The 21,269-nt window shown below is 39.5% G+C and overlaps 1 protein-coding gene across 1 annotated transcript; it reads left to right on the forward strand.

Annotated features, from left to right (window-relative positions):
• Positions 1 to 385: 385 nt before the first annotated feature.
• On the forward strand, positions 386 to 11,265 carry LOC308658302 (hibernation-associated plasma protein HP-27-like; the record flags this gene model as incomplete). The annotated part of the gene is made up of 3 exons (XM_081310863.1): positions 386 to 515; positions 7,944 to 8,072; positions 10,790 to 11,265. The coding sequence occupies 3 exons, from the start codon at positions 386 to 388 to the stop codon at positions 11,263 to 11,265; spliced, it is 735 nt and encodes a 244-aa protein (XP_081166989.1).
• Positions 11,266 to 21,269: the final 10,004 nt, after the last annotated feature.

Raw genomic sequence — 21,269 nt, forward strand, 5'->3', positions numbered from 1 at the left:
CAGTCAGTAAGAGAATCAAAGACAAGGACATTTGGGAACTCTGAATACAAGACAAGACACACTGGAGCCTCAATAGCCATACAGGTGGTGCCAGCTCACTGTAGAAGGGAGGGGTGTCACAGGCAAAGCCAAGAACCCCTGCAAAAAATCATTTGGTAGGGGACAATGTGTGGGATGAAAGGCAATCTAATCGTACCTGAACCGGAGGCAGCACAGCAAGCTGGTGTTTGGAAAGTGCTGTGTTCCTTGGCTGATGAGGGACAGCTGAGATGGGAAGTCATGGTGGAGTGGCCCTCAGGAAGCTCTCTGCTGCCGGAGCCCAGTAGAGTATAAAAAGATTCCCAGCAAGTGCCTAGCATGCGATCTAGAGTGTGACCAGTGGGGCATGACTGAAACAGGCACAGAAAGGATTATTCCCAGGGTTATTCATACAGAGAGATATGGAGGGCTCACTTTTCCGTGGCGTCTGCAGATCACGGGACCAGCTGGGGAGAGTCCAGAAGCTGGACAGGCAGGTACATTTGCACTAGGAGTCTGATCCTGGGAAGACCACATTTGCAGGCAGTGGTGTGTGAGATCTGCAGAGAGTTACCCAACCATGTGAGTTCAGTTTGCAGGAGGCTCCTGAGATCCAGATGTCCAGCACAGGTCAGCACCTGCCCAGCAATAAGAGGTGTGGATCTAAACTTTCTGGGGCAGATACCACCCAACAAAGTTTTAAAGGATGATCAGAGCTAAATACCAGCCACCAGGACTTCCCAATTACCACTCTGCATTAACCATGCTCTTTGAGCGGATCTATTTAGTCTGTCCAGACAAAAATCCAATTGTGGAATCTTTTTTCCTTTTTTTCTTTTTCTTTTTTTTTTCCTTTTTTACTGTCTTAACTTATACTAGTGAGAATGGAACCGAGAGCTATTACAACTCGGTCACATCCACCAGCAACTTGGTGAGCAACACAAAGTGGATAGGCTTAACAACAACCAGCCCTTGCTCTCCTTAAGGGGAATTCAAAATTGGAAAGAGGGGCAGTACGGCAAGGCAGAGAACACCCATCTCCTCAATAGTCTTGATCATCTCAAGAGAGAAAATTCATTTATTTGTATTCTTTTCCCAGTGCATTTGGTTTCTTTCTGTACTGAGTGTTACATGGATATATTTTTTCTTTCATTTTTATCATTTCCCCACCCATTTGTTGCCTTGTTTTGACTTTGGAGGGTTAAGGGTTTTGTGTTTGTTCAGATTTGAGCTTTTGCTTGTTTTTATTTCTCTTATTACTCTTTCACCCCTTTTCCCCCCTTAGAGTAGACAAATTCTCTTGTTCTCTCTTCCTTTCTTTGTTTCAGTTTTTTTGACTCCTCCTTCTTTATTGCTGTCCCTTGTTATCTCTTCCCTACTCACCCTCTCTTCACGTTTTGGATATTTTAAACATTTATTTTTCCTTCCTGTTCCGCTTCCTCTTGATGAACTATAATTTTGCTATCTTTTAGAAGTATTTAGTTGATATAATTCCTATCCTCACCATTAATATTAAGAATATTCTTGCAGTTACTAGTACTGTGGGTGGTATAGTTGACACCTGCTGTTTACTTTGTCTAGTTTGTGCTGTTTATTGTTGTTGCTGTCTTTAATTGTTGACCATGCCATTCCTCTTCTTGTGGTAGTTAGTGTTATATAGATTTCATAGTAGGCATGGGACATTTATTGTAGTGCTGTATGTTGGTTGCTACTATTGTTGCTGTTGCTTGATTCCTCTTTTTCTGAGAGATGTTTGGAACTAATGGGACACTATGAATTCATACGACAGACACTTTGTTGCTGGGTCACACCCACAACCCTGCCAAGTGACAGCCCACCTTACTGCACACTCAACCTAACCCTACTCAAGTGTCAACAATACTTTAACACCTAGAATAAGGGAGAGAAGAACCAAAAACCAATGACCATGACACAAGGAGTGGCTAGCAGGGTCCTCAGTTTGCACTTGACATATACTCCTATGACAGAAATTGAGAGAGGTCCTGACACAATGACTCAAAGGAACCCACAGTGTTATAGCAGCTCTCCAAGACTGAAAGAAATCATCAGTTCTGCAGTGGCAAACTGAGAGTCATTGGCAATTGAAATTAATATTTGGATTATGCTGAGCCTGTGTGGTGAAGCAAAAAGATACTGACAACACAGGACTTACTATAAAAGAAATAACTACAATGATACAAATGTATGAATTGCCAAGATCACTGTAATGTCATGTGTAGCTAATAATAAAAAAAAAAAAAAAAAGATTTCCCTGGGCTGGGGTTGTAGCTCAGTGGTACAGCGCTCGCCTCACATAAGGAGGCCCTGTGTTCAATCCTCAGCACCACATAAAAATAAAATAAAGGTATTAAAAAAAATCACTACACACCAGATGAGGCTCTCATAAAAAAGGAAGAGGACTCCATTTCAACAGATACCAAGACCTTTGAAAACACAAGGAAATAGGCAAACAAATCTCCACCCCAAATCCACAATCCCCCAGCAGAGGAACACTCAGACATGGATGGGAGTGAAATTCCAGAGAAAGACTATAGAAAGTATTAAAATGTTTGCCAGGTGCAGTGGTGCATGCCTTTAATCCCAGCAGCTCAGGAGGCTGAGACAGGAGGAGCATGAGTTCAAAGCCAGCCTCAGCAACATGGAGGCACAAAGCAACTCAGTGAAACCCTGTCTGTAAATAAAATACAAAATAGGGCTGGAGATATGGCTCAGTGGTTGGGTGTGCCTGAGTTCAATCCCAGGTACACCCCCCAAATATATTACAATGTGTAATGAACGAAAAGAAGATCTAAGGAATGAATTAAGACAGCAAAAACAGGAGTTGAATGATCATATCAATAAAGAGGTAGAAATTCTGAAAAGAAACCAATCAAAACTCCTGATAATGAATACACAATGAATCAAATGAAAAGTTCACTTGAAAATATGACCCTACTTACCCTATGTTCATGTTTTGAATATTTTAAACATTTTTTGCCTTCCTGTTATGACCTGTTATGGCCAAAAGATTAGATTACATAGAAAACAGAACTTTCAACCTCGAAGAGGAGATATAATTAACTTGAATACTCAGTGTGCATTTTAGGAGATCATAATGAAATTAAATTAGAAATCAACAGCAAGAAAAATTATAGAAAATACATAAATACATGTAAATTGAACAATATTCTTTTAAACAAGGAGTGGATCACAGAAGAAATGAAAGGAGAAATTTTAAAATTTCTAGACTCAATTGAGAATAGTGATAAAACATACCAAAATCCCTGGGACAGTATAAAAGCAGTTTTAAGAGGAAAGATTATAGCTTTAGGTGCCTACATCAAAAAAGGAAGTATTCTAAATAAATAATCTAATGCTATAGCAGAATAAAGCTATTCTGAAACCAAATTAACACAGGAAATAATTAAACTCAGAGCCAAAATTAATAAAATGCAAAATCCTTATTAAATATTAGCAAATAATATTTAAAAACACATTAGGAACATTGTATACCAGAATCAACTTGGCTTCATTCCAGAGATGCAAGTTTGCTCCAATATACATAATTTAATAAATATAATTTACATAGGATCAAGGACAAAAATTACATGATCATCTCAATAGATGAAAAAGCCTTCTACAAAATCAAGCATCCATTCATATTAAAAACACTCAAGAAATTAGATATAGAAGCAAATTACCTCAAATCATAAAGGCTAAATATGACAAACCCAAAGCCAACATCATACTGAATGGAAAAAACTTAAATAATTTCTTCTAAAATCAGGAAAAAACAAGGATATTCAATCTCACCACTCCTATTTAATATTGTTCTTGAAACTCTAGCCAGAGCAATCAGGCAAGAAAAGAAAATTAAAAGATACAAATAGGAAAATAAGAATTCAAATTATTTGTTTGCTGATGACATGATCCTATATTTAGGATCCCTGTCCCTCTCCCTCCCCCTCTCTCTCCCCCTCTCCCTCTCCCTCCTCCTCCCCCTCCCCCTCTCCCTTTCCCTCTCCTCCTGACCCTACCATAAGCTGAGAAGCTTTTTTCCACTGGGCCCTCCCCGCTTGATGTGCTGTCTCAACTTGGACCCAGAGCAATGGAGTTACCATCTATGAACTCAGACTTATGAAACCATAGCCCCCAAATAAACTCTTTCTCCTTTAGGTTGTCCTTGCCAGGTATTTTGGTCACAGTGACAGAAAAGCTGTCTAAAACAGAAATAGATATAACTATGGAGATGAAAGACCTCTACTATGAAAAGAATAGAAGGCTGAAGAAAGAAATTTAAGAGGACTTCAAAAAGGAAAAAAAAAACTCCCATGTTCTTGCATATGTAGAATTAATATTGTTAAAATGGGCATATTTCCAAAAGCAACATATAGATTCAATGCTTTCCCCATCAGAGTATCATGGCATTCCAGGATGAGAAAAAAAATATTCCTAAACTTCAACTAGAAGAATAAGAGACCCAGAATAGCCAAAGCAGTTCTGAGCAAGAAGAGCAATGCTCATCACAATACCTGATCTCAAATTATTCTACAGAAGTATCCTAACAAAACCAGCCGGCACTGGCATCAAACCATACATAAAGATGAATAACCAATCAATAAGTGGGAAAAACATCTAAACAGGCACCTCTCAAGAGAAAATGAATGAAAGGAAAAAAAACCCACATTTTTTCATAGGTAGAATTAATATTGTTAAAATGGGCATATTACCAAAAGCAACAAATAGATTCCTCTCAAGAGAAATAATAATACAAATAGTCTATGAATATATGAAAAATGTTCAATATGCTCATCAATGAGGGAGATGTAAATCAAAACTACACTAAAATTTCATCTCATGCCAGTGGATGGCAATCATAAATAATACAACAATAATTACTGGTAAAGATATGGGGGAAAATGTGCACTTATACATTGTTGGTGGGATTATAAATTAGTATGACACTATGGAGGCAGTATGGAGATTTCTCAAATGATTAGGAAGGGAGCCACCATATAACCCAGCTATTGCACAGTTTGGTAATTGTACAAAAGATGTAAAATCAGTATGCTTGATTGATACATTCATACCAATATTTATAGCAGCACAATTCACAATAGCCAAGTTTGAAACCAGCCCAGATGCCATCAACAGATAAATGGATAAAGAAAATTTTTATAAACACAATGGAGTTTTACTCAGCCATAAAGAAGAATGGAATTGATTCATTTGTAGAAAAGTAAATAGGGCTTGAAAATATCAAGGTAAGTGAAATAAACCAGACATAGAAATTCAAGGGTCAAATATTTTCTTTCCTAAGTGGAAGCTGGAGAGAGAGAAGAAATTTTAAAAAATAATAATAAAAGTAAATAGAAGGGAGACAACAGAATAGAGAAAAGGAATCAAAACAGAGGAGGGGAGAGCAGGTGGAAGTATAGGGGAATGAAAACTATCTTATGTCTATATATGAATATATATGTAACATACTAATTAATTATTAGTAGTATTAATTCATTATTATAAATACTAATTAATTATACTATATAACATACTAATAAATTGCAACAGAAGGGAGATCAGTAGAGTAGTGTAAGCAGATCTGGAGGGAGGAGGGGAGGGAAAAGGAAGGTCTTGGGAATGAGATTGATCTAAGTATGTTATGTATACAAGTATGACATATGAATCCTGCTACTGTGTATAATTAGTGTTCCAATAAGAAAATGCACCCAGAAAGAGACTCACAATGAAATAATCAAATGACTTTTGAAAAGTCACCGATCATTCAAAGGGAAATAAAGCCTTCCTTAACAAATAGTACTGGGACAACTGATTTTTTCAAAGATAAAAATTAGCATTGACTATGCTTATATCTTATGCAAAAATTAATTTAAGACAGATCATAGACCTGATTTTTAGATTATAGCTCTATGAAAACTCTTACCACCCCCACAAAAAAAAAGAGAATATCTTTATGATGTGGGCATAAGCAAAGATATTTAGCACAAGGCATAGGAAGCAAAACTACAATGATAACTTAATTAAAATAAAAATTCCTTCTTGAGTAGTAAAACACACAAAACTTAATGGCTTCAGGCAACACTTTTATTGCTCCCCAGTGGCTTTAGTCAGGAATTTGGGCCTGGTGTATCTGAGTCCTTCTCTCCAGGACCTCTCACAAGCTGCAATCACAGAGAGGGCTAGGCTGTGGTCATCTACCACCTACCTGGGGAAACACTGATATCAAGCTCAGTGGTTACCAGAAAGACTGAGCTCTCTGAAGTTTGCGGGACTGAGGTCTGCAGTTCCTTCTTGGCCATTGGCTGGAGGTGACATTCAGTTCCTTGCTACACAGGTCTCTCCTACATGGCCAAGTGATTCACCAAGTGATTCAGGCCAAGAAGACAACGGTGATGGTGCAGGCCAGGTGGATGTCACCACCTTTTGGAAGCTAATTGTGAGAGTAACTTTTAGAAATATATTTATAAGTGTAACAAAGGAATCTGGAATTGGCTCATAATAGCCCCGAGAGGCAGGTGGAAGGGAGAGGCATAAAGGAGAAGTCTTGTTGTGAGTTGATATTTATCAAACTCGTTTTCTTGAATGAGTATGACCTCTTTTTCCTCAATTAAAACATGAAATATCAAAAATAAACGTGTTACCTCTTTTTGTGGCCAGCATTACAGAAGCATAATATAATTGCTGTCGCTCAAGAAATTCATCCTTTATTCATCAGGAGCCGCTCTCTTCCACCGGCAACCATCTGCCCACAATGTGTCTTCATCATTGAGAAACAGGAGAGTCTATTTAAGCAGACTTACTACAAGGCAATATGAGCCCCTGTTTAAGAACTCCTGAATTAGAATACTGGCTCTAGCTATTACTAGGGGTCTACTTCTGGACCAACTTATTATAGCTTTCTGTGTCTCAGTTTCCTGACCATTAAAATGGAGACAGTGGTACGGGATGGTTCCTGGAGTTGTTTGAGCATTAAATAGCAGGGTCACTAGTAAACTGCAATCATTATTTGACACACTCAGTATTTAAAACCACATTTTCTGCTGCCTTTCATAGAAATTCAGAGATTCAGAAAAAGTATATTAGGCCAAATGCAACATTTTTACCAACAGTCTCTGTACCAAAGCCCCCACCAAGCCCAAACATACCCTGTAATGTTTTCCTCTCAGTATTGAATGCTGATAATTGCCATATCTAAAATTTGGGGACAGCTCAAATGTTCTTCCAGAACAAAGCTACATTTTACAAGTGTGTGCTGAACCTCTTCCCAGAGATAAGAAGTGGTGGGTGCATTTAATGGGTAATTCATCAGCTTCAAATTGCACAGAAGGAGAGCTCTCCCCTCTGCTGGTATCTTCCTGCATGTAGCCCCATGGCCTTGAACAAAATAAAACAAAATCACACATGCTTCAGAGGATCCTATAAATCATTCTTATACTTAATTAAGAAATAGATTTCTCTAGAAGACTCATGTTTAGGGGAAAACTAAGGATGCTCTGAATAGCAATCACAAGAATTTCCCGACAAGAAATGCAATTGCGGGCTTTTAATGGGTTCTGATTGCTTGTCTATTTAATGTAGGGTTTTTTTTGGCAAATTTTCATATAATTAACATATTTGGAAGGGATATTGCCAAGTGAGAGTTCCTTATGAACCATTACAGTTTAATATAGAAGAGCAATTTTTACACGGACCCTATAACCTGAAAGTATTTCTGCCACTTCTGAAAATGCTGTTGCTTTAAGGCCAAGGCAGGCTGGGACCCAGTTTCATTTTTGGGGCTCTGTACCAGGTTTTGTGAGTCACTGGGCATCTTTGGGAGGTGCTGCCTCCACACAGAGGAGACAGGAACCATTAATGAAGGTAACACCTGGCCATGTTTCCACATCTCTTTTTTTTTTCTGATGCAGGCATCTGGATTTTGGCCCTGTCTGTACTAATGTCAGTGATGGGTTCTGAATATCCCCCAAATCCTGAATCTTGTAATGTTCAAGGACCTCCAGGCATCCCAGGTTTACCAGGATTAAGAGGCCTACAAGGTAAGAAACATCCTCCTTCTGCTTTGTACTAGCTTTTCTATCATTTGACAAAATGACTCTACATCATTAAAGGTCCAAGATTACCAAGATGGACTGTGATGCTCACAGCAAACCTCTTGGTTAGAAGGCTGTGGAGCTGGGGAGTTCTAGCTCCTTCTTCACCACTTCTTAACCATAGCTGCATATAAAAATGCTCAAAATATGTTTAAAAATTATTTTCTGAATACCAGCTACAGTCATGCAAATATTTCAACATAAACCAACCCAAACCAAGTGATCCAAAGAAAAATCCACACAACTTCATATTCCAACCAAGCATGCAGGTCACATGAAGAGGCTCAGCCTGGTCCCGAGGCCTAAGTGGAGGGACTCTCTCTGTTTCTTTGGGGTCCAGAGTAAAACAGTGATGGCCACCAGGACCATATGTTTCTTTGGGCAATCCTAGGAGCCTAAGAGGTTGATCACGTGAGGTCCCTTAACACTAAGGTGAGAACTTGCACACCATCACTCTATCCTATTTCCATGATCAAAACACTCACATGAACAAGCCAGACTCAATGGCCTTGAAGTAGACTCCACTCACCCTCGGGTACTTCAAGGTCACATGGCAGAGAGGGAATAAAAGGCTAAGAGCAAAATCCATGCTGCAGGTCTCATAAATCAGACTCTCGGAAAGTGCATTAGGGCATTTGTATTTCTTGGAAGACCCAGGATTATTCTGACATGCAGGTAGGGTGTCTTTAGAACTGGTGACTCTTGTGGCTTACAGAGTTAAGTAATTTCTCTGTTTGGAGAGCAAGTTAGTGTATTTTGTATCCAGGGTTTTTAAACAATTAAGATAATAACTTAAAAACTAATATTGCTGGGAACTTTGCCAAGCTGTTTATATAGATCATTTAACTGAATGTTACACATCAGTGTGATGTTATAGAAGAAAAATATGCAACATTGATTTTCACAGCATACAAGAATGTAAAAGAAATGACAGTGATTCTTCCTAGAAATTGTTGAATGAATTTTCCTACATTGGCACAGCTACATGGGCCTTTAGGACACACCCAGAAGTACAATCTTACCATTGGCATATTCCCTACAATGAGGTTTTGAAGAAAGGCCTGTGTGTGAGGGTAGCAAAAACACCAAACCTCCCTGTGCTTCAGTCTCATTTTCTTGAAGATAGGACACATTCCCCAACACAATACATTTCACATTTCAACCGATAAAGATTACATGACCTTGAATAGGCAAAATTAAAATGATTAATAAACAGCAAATCTAGGTTAGACATCAGCTCCTCCACTGGGTCTGGTATTGGTGATTAAGGAAGGATCAAAGTTGGGCTGCATATGAATATTTTATCCCATCAGATACCATATCTATGATACTTATATTAGGGTATATGGGCTACATCCAAATATTTATAATTCCTTTATCTATCAGTCTGAGTGATGTTGTGGAAAGTACAGTAAGCCAGAAATCCTGCCATAAACTAGCTGTGTGATTCCACAGAAGTCATTTCACCAGGTTATAAAAAGAAAAGAGAAATTTGGACTTAGGCCAAACAAATCAACTATGTTGCAAAAATGGGTACTTGAGCCTGTAACCCCAGTGACTCAGGAGGTTGAGGCAGGAGGACCTCAAGTTCAGAACCAACCTCAGCAACATAGTGAGGCCCTAAGCATCTTATCAAGACCCTATCTCAAAAAAATAGTAGCTCAGTGGTAAAATGCCCCTGGGTTAAATCCTCAGTACCAAAAAAAAAAAAAAAGTATTTGAATTTTTAAATCCAAAAACAATAATTTTATCAAATTGTAGAACAAGTTTATCTATCGATGAAATGCCCTCAAGCACTGCAGTTTACTCTTTTAGTTCACTGTCACCCCAAGAAACATGTTATGAATATAGAAAGCTGTGGAAATACACATTCAAGCAGTAATGTTAAATTTTTCAAGAAGGTCTGATATGGTTAATATTCTAAGGTTTCTTTCTTCTTATTCTGTGACAGATGTATTCATTATTCAAGTTTTATACTGCCTAATTTCAGACCTGTGGGTCAATAATAATTCCCATTATTTTAATATTCTATAATTTGATTTTCAATATTAAGCTGATTCTTACTGCATAAGATGCCATGACATAGACCAGTATTTCTAAGAGTTTTGCAACATTCACTATAGATTCTCCCTGCTCTGATATCTTGACTCTTGAGAATTCCTAGTTTAAATAGATATTTAACTGAATAGTTGTAAACTAGTTTGGGAAGAGCATCGGGGGATGCTTTTTTCTTATCCTCTCTATCTCCCTCCCTTCTACATTCCTCTCACCTTCTTTCATTTCTTCTTTGTGACCTTTATTCTTTCCTTAGTATATTTAATGAGCAAGGGACAAGAGACAATTCCATGTCAAAAATAATTTCCTAACAATTAGATGCAAATTTTGTATTACAGCCCTCAAGAGACCCACAAAGAGGGAATGTGAACACGTTAAGCAGGTTTGATATCGTAGAGTAATAAGTTCTGTACAACTGTCAGTACAAGTGTTGAAGAGAGAGAGAGATTCCCAGGAGGGTGTAGATGAGAAGGTAATGACTGAGCTGTCCCTAAGAGAATTGATGGAGATGACGTGGAAGGCAGCAGGTGGAGGTGGGGAAGGAGCACAAGGCAGAAAACCACTGCTCACAGCGCCTCACTCTGTCTTCTGTTTATCTTGATGTCTAGGACCTCCCGGTGTGCCAGGGATACCAGGGCTACCAGGGATACCAGGGCCACAAGGGCCACCAGGAATGTTGAGGGATTGCAACAGCAGACTTACATCGGCCTTTGCAGTGAAGGTAGATGAGCTGCTCCCAGCTCCCTCCCAGCCCGTGATCTTCAAGGAAGCCCTGCATGACTCTCAGGGACCCTTTGATCTGGCCACTGGCGTGTTCACCTGCACGGTCCCAGGACTCTACCATTTCGGATTTCACATGGAAGCCGTCCAGAGGGCTGTGAAGGTGAGCCTCATGAAAGATGGCACCCAAGTCATGGAGAGAGAAGCAGAGGCCCGGGATGGCTATGAGCACATTTCAGGAACGGCTGTCTTACAGCTGGGAAAGGGAGACAAGGTCTGGCTGGAGAACAAGCTGAACCAAACAGAACTTGAAAGGGGGACCATTCAAGCTGTGTTCTCTGGGTTTTTGATTCATGAAAATTAAGAGCCCTGGTTTATATCAGTACTACAACTCCTTCCCTAAGAGGGCCCAACTTCAGAGAGAGAATATTCCTCTTTCTTCTAAGGCCCTCATTTCCTTTCAAAATTACAATCCCAGCACACAAAAACCTGATACTATGTGATGAGATAAAGTGCTACCCCTGGTTTGATCAGTACACATTGTACACATTTATTGGATTATATTGGATTATAATACTGCATTTCATAAATAAGTACAAATATGATGTTAGTCAAAATACAAGTAAATAATTTAAAAACAATGTTCCTTTATGATCGTGTACTTTAAAATTATCATTTGGATGTGAATAAAATACATGGCTAATAAGGTAATTTTTAAAGCAGATCACTGAAACTAGGCAATGAACCTCCATTAGGTTGTCCACTAATTCATATTATTTTAAAGTATTTTGGATTTTTTTACCTACATGGGAAAAATTATGTAAATATGAAGCATGGAGATCTTTCAATTTATGGTGCATTAAAAGAAATCTTGCATCTTACTCAAATAGCAAAAAAAAAAAACTGGAAAGGAGACAACATGAATGATAATACAGTAATAAATCTTTTCATTAGGATTCCTAGGAGACCATGCTCACATCTTGGGTTAAGCAGAGAAATGATCAAAGCATTGCTCTCAAAGGAATAAAAGCATAACTGGGAAGTCCTTAGACTCTAACAGCAGCCTCTAGTTCATTCCCAGAAGTGTGCTAGCCTTTGTGTGAGTGTGCACATGCATGTGTGTGTGCGTGTGTACGTGTGTGCATATGCGCACAGTGAATGGAGAAGAATGAAGTCCTGGGGGGAGGCAGAGCCAGCCTCCTCCAGGCTACAGAGCTGCTGGGTGAGGAAGATCCTGGAGCATGCTGCTGCTCCCCCCTCCCCTCTGACCTCCAGCCCTGGCATCTTTCCTCCAGGGCCCTCACTTTCCCCTTCACAATCAAAGAGGAAGGTGGTGGTGTAACTATCTCTGTGATAAGTGAATATTGGCTTAAATTACAATAAAAATGCTGATGAATTTTCTCTACTTCTGAGGAGGGAATGAATGGGAAGGAGAGTAGGATTGAAGAAATGCGTCCTGAGTTTCTCCTATTTCACACTAAATTAGCCACAACCTGCTGTATGGGAAGCGACTAAGTAAAACATTCTTTCCAAGTTTGGAGGTGACAGGACCTCTCCAACTTTCCCATCAATATTTTTTTCCTCAGTGAATGTGAGCAATTTCCTCCTCAGAGCAAAGGACCTGACTTCTAGGACTTTCTCCTCCTTTCCTCTACTCTCTATCACACCCCATCAGTAGATTTCAATAATGATTACAACTTAGATTTAATGAGCTTCTAATGCAACAGTAAGTTCTCCTTACATATTACCAAGATCAATAAAGATATGTCAACCAGGAAATCAATCAATCACTGCTACTTTATTGGTAAGCCACCATGTGCCTAGAACTACACTGCACCCATTATCTATCCATTGCTACATAACAAAGCACCCAAAAACGGAGCAACTAAAAATAACACTAATTTTCCTTAATTTTGTATCTGCAATTCAGGCATGAAGTCTTACTTCTGTCCCACGTGGCTTCAGTTAGGTCTGTTAGCCTCATGGATTAAAAAGTCCACCTTGAAGACGGCTTCCTCACAGGCCTGTGAAGTAGTTCCTGACTTTCAGCCAAGAGCTCAGCTGCACTGTGGGCCAGGGGTTCCCATTCCATTCCTCTTCATGGGCTACCTGGGTTTCCTCATGTTATGGTGACTGCAATGGTTCCTTTGATCTGTCTGTCAGTTTGGAGGGTGTTTGGATGAGATCAAAATTTTAAACTGGTGAACTTTGAGCAGAGCAGATTGCAGTCCAAAATGTGGATTTTCCTCTTCCACCTGGATGACTTGACTAGAACAAAAATGGCAGCCTCCTTTGAATGTATTAGTCAACTTTTCATCACTGTGATAATCATCTAAGAAAATCAATCTAAGGGAGGAAAGATTTATTTTTGCTCAACTTTTGGAGGTTTCAGTCTGTGGTGCTTGGCTCCGTTACTTTGGGCCTTGGTGAAGAGAACATCATGGCGGAAGGGCATGGTGGAGGATATCTGTTTACCTCATGCTTGCTGGGAAGCAGAGAGAAAAGGGTGGGAAGGGTCCAGGGACAAGATATACCCATCCAGGGTTCAGCCTTACTAACCTGCTTTCTCCAGCTTGGTCCTACATCCTCCTACAGTTTCTACCTCCCAATAATGCCACCCAATTATGAATCCATTAACGAACTAAGCCACTGATGAGGTGAGGTTAGATTCCATGATCCATTCACCTCCCCAAAGGTCCCACCATTGAACAGTGTTGCACTGGGGACAAAGTCTTCAACCCATGAGCCTTTGGGGGACATTCCAGATCTAAACATCAGCACCGAGCAAGAGAGAATTCTCTAGCATGTGCAGCTCCTATTCAATCCACCCATCCACATGCAAAACACTCATCTCTTCCTAGAGACATCAAGTTTCATTATTATGTCATCAGCTCAAATTTCGTAGCTCACTTACATGAGGACCAAGTCCAAGTAAGGCAGCTCAAGGACACTTTCTTAGAGCTCCTTTTCTTTCCATCTGAAGACCTGTAAGACAGGGAGACAAGTTAACTGGTTCTTACACACCCAACATACAGTGATGGACTGGAATAGGATACATACAGTAAGGGAAAACTAGAGACACCCAGTCTTAGCATTCCACAGCCATTTTGATATCCAGACACATGTTGCCAGTTCCTTGATTTGGACTCAGTTCTACTGTCTCAGAATTGTTCCCTGTGGCTTTGTCCACGCCACCTCCCCCACATACACCACCACCACCATCACCATGGCCTCTGAACTCATGGCTCTGCTCTCTGAGTATTTTCCAAAGGAAAAACAACTTTGCAACCAAGTAACTTTCTCAGGATGCTTCCTGGACAAGATCTATATAGTCCAAAGGACACTTTTAATTTCTCCCCCTATAGTTCAAGCTAATAATATTCTTCAGAACTATTATCTTAAACTACTTGTAAGATTTTTGTGAATCCTATGGGGATGCATTCCCTTTAACAAATTACAACCACCACAAATATTTGGGAGAAAGCTTGAGTTCACTTCATGATTTTAATAAGACAATAACCTTTGGATTCTTACATCTTAAAAAGACTTATCTTTGAGGATGTGTAATTCACACATTTAAGATCTTTGGGTGATGCGTTCCCTTAAACAGATCTGTGATGTACTGAATTAACTCTCATTTAATGACCTATTTCAGTTCAGCTTTGCCAAATTTCTACTACTACAGAGTAAGCATCCTCCTTCTTCCAGTTTTATTTTCCTCCCATTCATTCCTCACCAACATCCCTCTTTAATTTTTTCTGAAACTCTCCCTGAGGACAACCAAGTTTCCACTACTCATTGTTAGACTCTTCTGGCTTCTACCTGTTGCTGGATCTCAAAGTCAGTGTCACATATCTGACATGTTGTTTATTTATGCCACTAAATTTTAGAACACACTTAACATGATTTTTGACACTTCAATATTCATTAAAATGTGCTTTGTAGCATGGCATATGAAATATTTTCGAAATTCTTCCATTCTGAAAAGAAGGTGCACTTTGAAGTTGTTGGCTAGAGGGCTCTACAAAAATCAATTAGGATGTATTGGCTAATTTTGCTTATCAGTACTTCTGTATTATTACTGGCTTTTTTCTGTTTCTTCTGTTACTGAGAGCAGAGTGTTTGAAACCCAGGTAATATTTATGAATTTGACCATGTCTTCTTGTTATTCTATTACTACTCTATTCCATTTCTAATAGATCTTTTCAGCTGCATACAAATACTGAATTGTTATATTTTCCCAGTGCATTGAGCCTTCAGAGTTGTCGGGAAAAGCTGTCACATACAGTCTGTTGAACCTTTGCTGGGTGGCATACAAATGCACCTTAGGTGTACACATTTCCTTACCAGGCGATCTGAGCCCATCTGTGCTGGGGTTCAGAATATCTTTCCCTGGTTAGGGTTGGATGTGCACTGCTTTGTTTTGCTTAAGCCACATGCGTTCATGGCCCTCAGGCAGACACCCAGATTTTTATACTTTAGGCCCCAAGGAGAAGATTCTTGGAAATGGAACTATTAGGAGTTAATGAGAGAAAGAGAGAGAGGTATTACTAAGAGTTGGCTCACATGACTATGAAGGCTGAGAAGCTTTAAGAGCTGCAATCTGTAAATTCGGGAGAGCTGACAGTGTAGTTCAAGCCCAAGTCTGAGGACCTGAGAACCTGAAGAGCCCAGGCTGTAAGCTCTGGCCATGTCTGAATCTGAAAGGGGGTGGGGGAGACCAAGGCTTCAACTCAAAGACTTTCAGACAGAGAATGAATGCTTTCTTGTCGAGTCTTTTGTTGTCTTCAGGCCTCCCACAGACTGGATAAATCCAGTACACACACATTGGAGAAGGTCATCTGTCCACTTAATCTATCAACCCAGATGTTAATCTCATACAGTCGCATCTCATAGAAAAAAAACAAAACAGAATAATATTTAACCAAATATCTGGCCACTCAGTGGCCAGGTCAAGGTGAAAAACATTAGGCATCATAATTAGTGATATTGTATTTCTTTTAAAATTTTCATCATCTATTATTTCTTTATTTTCTCTCCATAAATATATTTAGACTAATTATTTTTATTTTACTTTTTCCTTGTTTACATTTTGGCTATAATATCTTTCCTTTTCTTTTCATGGCTATACTGGACATTACAATTTTAAAAAGCCTTGACTGATTACAGGATCTCCCCCCCAAAAAAAACTTTTCCCACTTGCATACAAAGTGAAAATCATATTAGAAGTCATCCATTTACCACTCTCTTGACTTGTGACATACACCCATATCCTCTGTCTCACATATATATTAAGTTCTGTGGGGTATCATTATGTTGCTCTTTGAAATAATCAGTAGTCCTGTGTATCTGTCACTCATTTACCCTTTGCAAGGTTTTTTGTTCATTTTAGCAGTACTCTTTTGCAACATGGTCCATTTCCCTTCCCTCTGAAGAATGACGCCCATATTCTTTGTGTTGGGAGGCTGCTGTTGACCCATCATTTCAGCCCATGTTAGCCACGAGCACTTTCCTTCCGTTCATTCACAATCATATTCTTGCAGGCTATAAAATTCCAAGCCAACTTTTATTTATCTCATTCCACTGTTTTGCATCTTTCATTATTTTCCTTGAAATATCGATGGAGCTCTTATTGTTTGCCCTTAATAGACATCCGTCTTTACTTGACTCTTTTTAGGACTTTTTCCACTTTGGCTTTCCATAATTTAACCATGAACTACCCAGGCACCATTCCCTATGTATATAAACCTCCTCAGGTGTGTCAAATTGGAATCTGTCTTAGTCTGTATGGGCTGATATAACAAAATACTGTAAATTAAGAAAATTATAAACAAATGAAATTTATTTTTTACATTTCTGAAGGCTGTGAAGTACCAAGAGTTCCCACTTTAGGTTCACTATTCCTTTGCATTTGTGTGGAATGTGTCATTAAATCCATCTACTGATCTTAAGTTCACTCATTGTTATACTCCATTCAAGATGTGCCTCATGAGTATTTTTGCCATGGGTTCTAAAACCATGGCTGAAATCTTTAATCTATTCTTGCATTATTTTAGCAAAAATAAAAATAATATGGCTACTTTAAAACTCCTTTCTAATAATTAATAACTGAATTAATGGCAGGTACATTTATATTATATATAATTTCTCTTGGATTGGAGAGGCAATTTTTCTTCTGTTTTGCTTTTTTTTTTTTTTGAAGACACTATAATTTGGAATTGCATATAAGGCTTTGTAGTTAAAAAGTTTCTATCTCCAAACAGGCTTCAATTTTCCTTTTGCCAATGAAATATCATCTGACCATCAATGTCCCATTAAATTGTTTTCTGACATTTCTGAAATTAGTCTATTTGTGATTTTTAATCACTGCTTGGGTGAATTCTATACATAGTCATTTCAACAATGGCAGCCACAGAACACAAGAGGGAGAGGATCATCTCTTCAATAAATACTGTTGGGAAAATTGGATTTTCAGATGCAAAAGGATGAAACTGGACAGTTATCTTACACTATGTGCAAAAATCAAATGAAATGGTAACAGACAAAAACATAAGGCCTGAACATAAAACTCTTAAAAGAAAAGATAGGGGCAAAGTCCTTGATATTGGACTTGGTAGTGGACATTGGATATCAATAGCACAGATTACAAAAGCAAAAATAAATAAGTGGGACTACACTAAAGCAATAAAAAACAATAAACAATATGATAAAACAACCTACAGGCTGGGAAAAATATTAGCAAGCCATATATCTGATAAGGGGTTAATATCCAAAATTTATAAAGAACTCATACAACTTAATGACAGAAAAACAATCTGATTAAAAATTACACAAAGGAATGTAATACTTATTTCTCCAAAGACACAAAAATGGCAAATATATATATACACACACAAATACACACACACACACACACACACACACACACTCAGCATCACTAATTACCAAGGAAATGCAAATCAAAACCACTAGGAGATATTAACTCACCCCTATTTGTATGGCTATTATCTACAAGAGGAAAATAAATAAATGTTTCTGGAGAAAACAGGAAGCTTTTTATTAGTTCTTTTTAGTTATATATGACAGCAGAATCCATTCTTATGAATTATTCAAGCCTGGAATATATCTTACTCAGTTGGGATCTCACCCCTCTGGATGTACATGGTGGTGGGATTCGCTGTGCTGTTTTCCTATATGTTCATGGGAAAATTACGTCCAATTCATTCGACTGTCTTTCCTTTTCCTGTCCCTGCTCCCTTCCCTCCATTCCCCATTGTCTAATCTACTAAACTTCTATTCTTCTCCTCATCCTTCCCCATTGTGGGTTAGCTTCCACATCAGAGAAAACATTCAACCTTTGGCTTTTGGGGACTGGCTTATTTCACTCAGTATGACAGACTCCAGATCCATCCATTTGCTGGCAAATGTCATAAAGTCATTCTTCTTCGTGGCTGAGTAATACTCCATTCTGTATACACACCACATTTTCTTTATCCATTCATCTGTTGAAGGGTACCTGAATTGGCTCCATAGCTTAGCTGTTATGAATTGAGCTGTTATAAACATTGATGTGGCTGTGTCCTTTGTGGTATGCTGATTTCAAATTCTTTGGATGTATACTGAGGAGCAAAACTGTTTACACTGACAATGGGAAGGTAGACTGGTACAGCCATATGGAAGACCATATGGAGGTTCATAAAGAAATTTAAAATAGGACAAACTCCCCAGCCTCCAAAAGGCGAATATTTCTTTTCTTCATAAATTACCCAGGGTGTAGTACTCAGAGCAAAAGAAAATGGACTGAGATACTCATGTATCATTTTAACGTTTGTTCATTTTTAAAATAGGTAGCACATAAATAATTTGTCATGGAGTAACACTGTAAGCCAGGCTACGTAGGAAACACTACCTTATCACATTTGATCCCTAGTTGCCCATTGGTAAGGGAGCCTCTGGGGATGGAGGGATCGTGGCTGGAAGTCATTAAGCAGAGTGTGCCCACCAGAGTGACCGTCAATGAATGGCAGCAGGACAATACCCTATGCCTGTTCCACCTACTTTTAAAAAAATGCCTGAAATTTTTTAAAAGCATGTTATTTATGAAAACAGCAAATTATAGAATGGTTTGAAAAATGTACCTTTTCATTATTTTTAATCTCAAGAGTACAGGTGTTTAAATCTTAAGTCTTAGCTCTATGGAAGTGTGATTTAGAGCAAATTAACTCATCTCTCTTAATTAATTTAGTTCACCTCTCTGACCTTCATTCTCACTAATTAAACTGAGAGTCCCAGGTGCTAAGGAAAGCCAAATGCAATTGTGGTTATTATCACAGTTGACAAAAAAAATACCACTTAGCATCCAGGTATTTTTATTTACAGAAGTGAAGAAGGATGTGTTGGAGAAAAATCAAATTAAATGGCCCATTGTGCTCATATAAATATAAAACAATCTTTTTGTTTGTTTATTTTTTAAGGAAGGCAATGTGAGGACTTTGTGGGGGCAGGGATGGGGCACTTAGCTGGGCATTCTAACTACTGGGATGCAGTAGTCTGAATGTTGGCTTTCTCTGAAAATTCATCTTTTGAAATCCCAACCTCCAAGATGAGGTGGGGCTTTGGGCGTGATTATATCAGGAGGGTGGAGGGCTCGTGAGTTGATTAGGGCCCTTCTTCTACAGAAGAAGCCTGAACAACTCATTTGCCACCTATGGAGGACACAGGAAGAAGGTGTCATCTACAAAGTAGGAAAAAAGCCTTTGCCAGACCTTGAATCTCTGGATATTTTCATCTTGGACTTCCCAGCCCTAGAATTGTAAGCAATAAACATCTGTTGTTTATACGCTACTCGGTCTATGGTTATTTTAGTCAACTGCTTTTTGCTGATGTGACAAAAAGATCTGAACAGAAAAATTTTAGGGGAGGAAAAGTTTATTCAAGGGCTCATGGTTTCAGAGGTCTCGGTCCATAGAGAGCTGGCTCCATTCCTCAGGGTTTGAGGTGAGGCTGGACATCAAGGTGGAAGAGTGTGGCAGAGGGAAGCAGCTCACATGGTGATCAGGAAGTGGAGAGAGACTCCACATGTCAAATACAAAATATATACTCAAAGCTACATCCCCAGTGCCCATCTCCTCCAGCCACACCCTACCCACCTTCAGTTATCACTGGGTTAATCCCTATCAGGGGATTAATTAACTGATTGGGTAAAGACTCTCACAACCTAATCATTTCACCTCGAAACTTTCCTGGAGTGTCTCACACATGAGCTTTTGGGGGACACCTCACATCCACACCATAACAATGGCATTTGGTAACAGCAGCAGAAAGAGAGTTCTCCTATCTCACATCCCAGATTGGTTGAGAAAAACACCTGGACGGCTTTTGGGAAGAGTGGACCCCTCTACATAGAAAGAGTCTTCTTTAAGGAAAACACTCAGGATTGTAGCCTTTGCTGTGTGGGTTCTCCTGTTATCAGGATGGCTCTGGTAGATGGGAGAAGACCCGGTTTGACTGCTGTCGAGGCGGACAGCCCAGTGCGCCTGTCAGGGAACCTACTGTAGAAGCAGGAAGTGATGCTGCTACTGAAGCTTAACGCTGGCCTTGTGTTTGCTGCAGAGCTGGATCCAGGCACATCCCGAGGTCAACACCAATGTTCCTGGTAAACCAGGCACTCTGGATATAGACGCGTTTTATGTGTGGACGTGATTGTCTGTATGTGTAGGTGGCCTGAAAGAACAGGCTTAAGACCACCAACACAGGAGGCCACAGGCCTGGGTGAGAATCGCAGTCCCCACTTACCTACGCTTACCTGAGTCTGCTCTGTGAGACTTAGTTTGCCCCATAAGATTGCAGGGCAGAATGAGCATTGCTATGGTGAGACGGTAACAGAATGAGTGGATACGAAATGGCTTTTACTAATTTGCTTTGATCAATTTTTTATTGGGCTGGCTAGCCATCCCCTAACGCGTGGAGCCCATTTCCACACTGCCTCTCATGCTGGGCAGGGTCTGCACCAGGTTCAAGGAGCCTGGCATGGCCCCTTGACTCAGTGCTTCCAGGGTTGGACAGACCCCTCATCCTCATCCTCTCATACAAGGTCAGGTACCAAAACCACACACCAGCTCAGCCTTCCCGTTATGGGAAATGGACTTGAAGTCATTCAATTCACCTCCAGGAGAGACATTAGGTCGTGTTCCCCCCGCAGACCAATAAAGGAGAACATGCCCACCCCTGAGACTTATAACCCCTGCCTTTGGAAACTTCTCCAAGAATAAGTGGCCTGAAATACACGAACCAGATAGAGACTCAGAGAAGGGCCTATAAAGAGCAGGGCCCTTCTCCACCCCTTCCTCGCTTGTCTCATTTTCCTTT

Source organism: Spermophilus citellus (genome assembly GCF_964194105.1).
Source record: "Spermophilus citellus genome assembly, chromosome: 10".
NCBI lineage: Eukaryota > Metazoa > Chordata > Mammalia > Rodentia > Sciuridae > Spermophilus > Spermophilus citellus.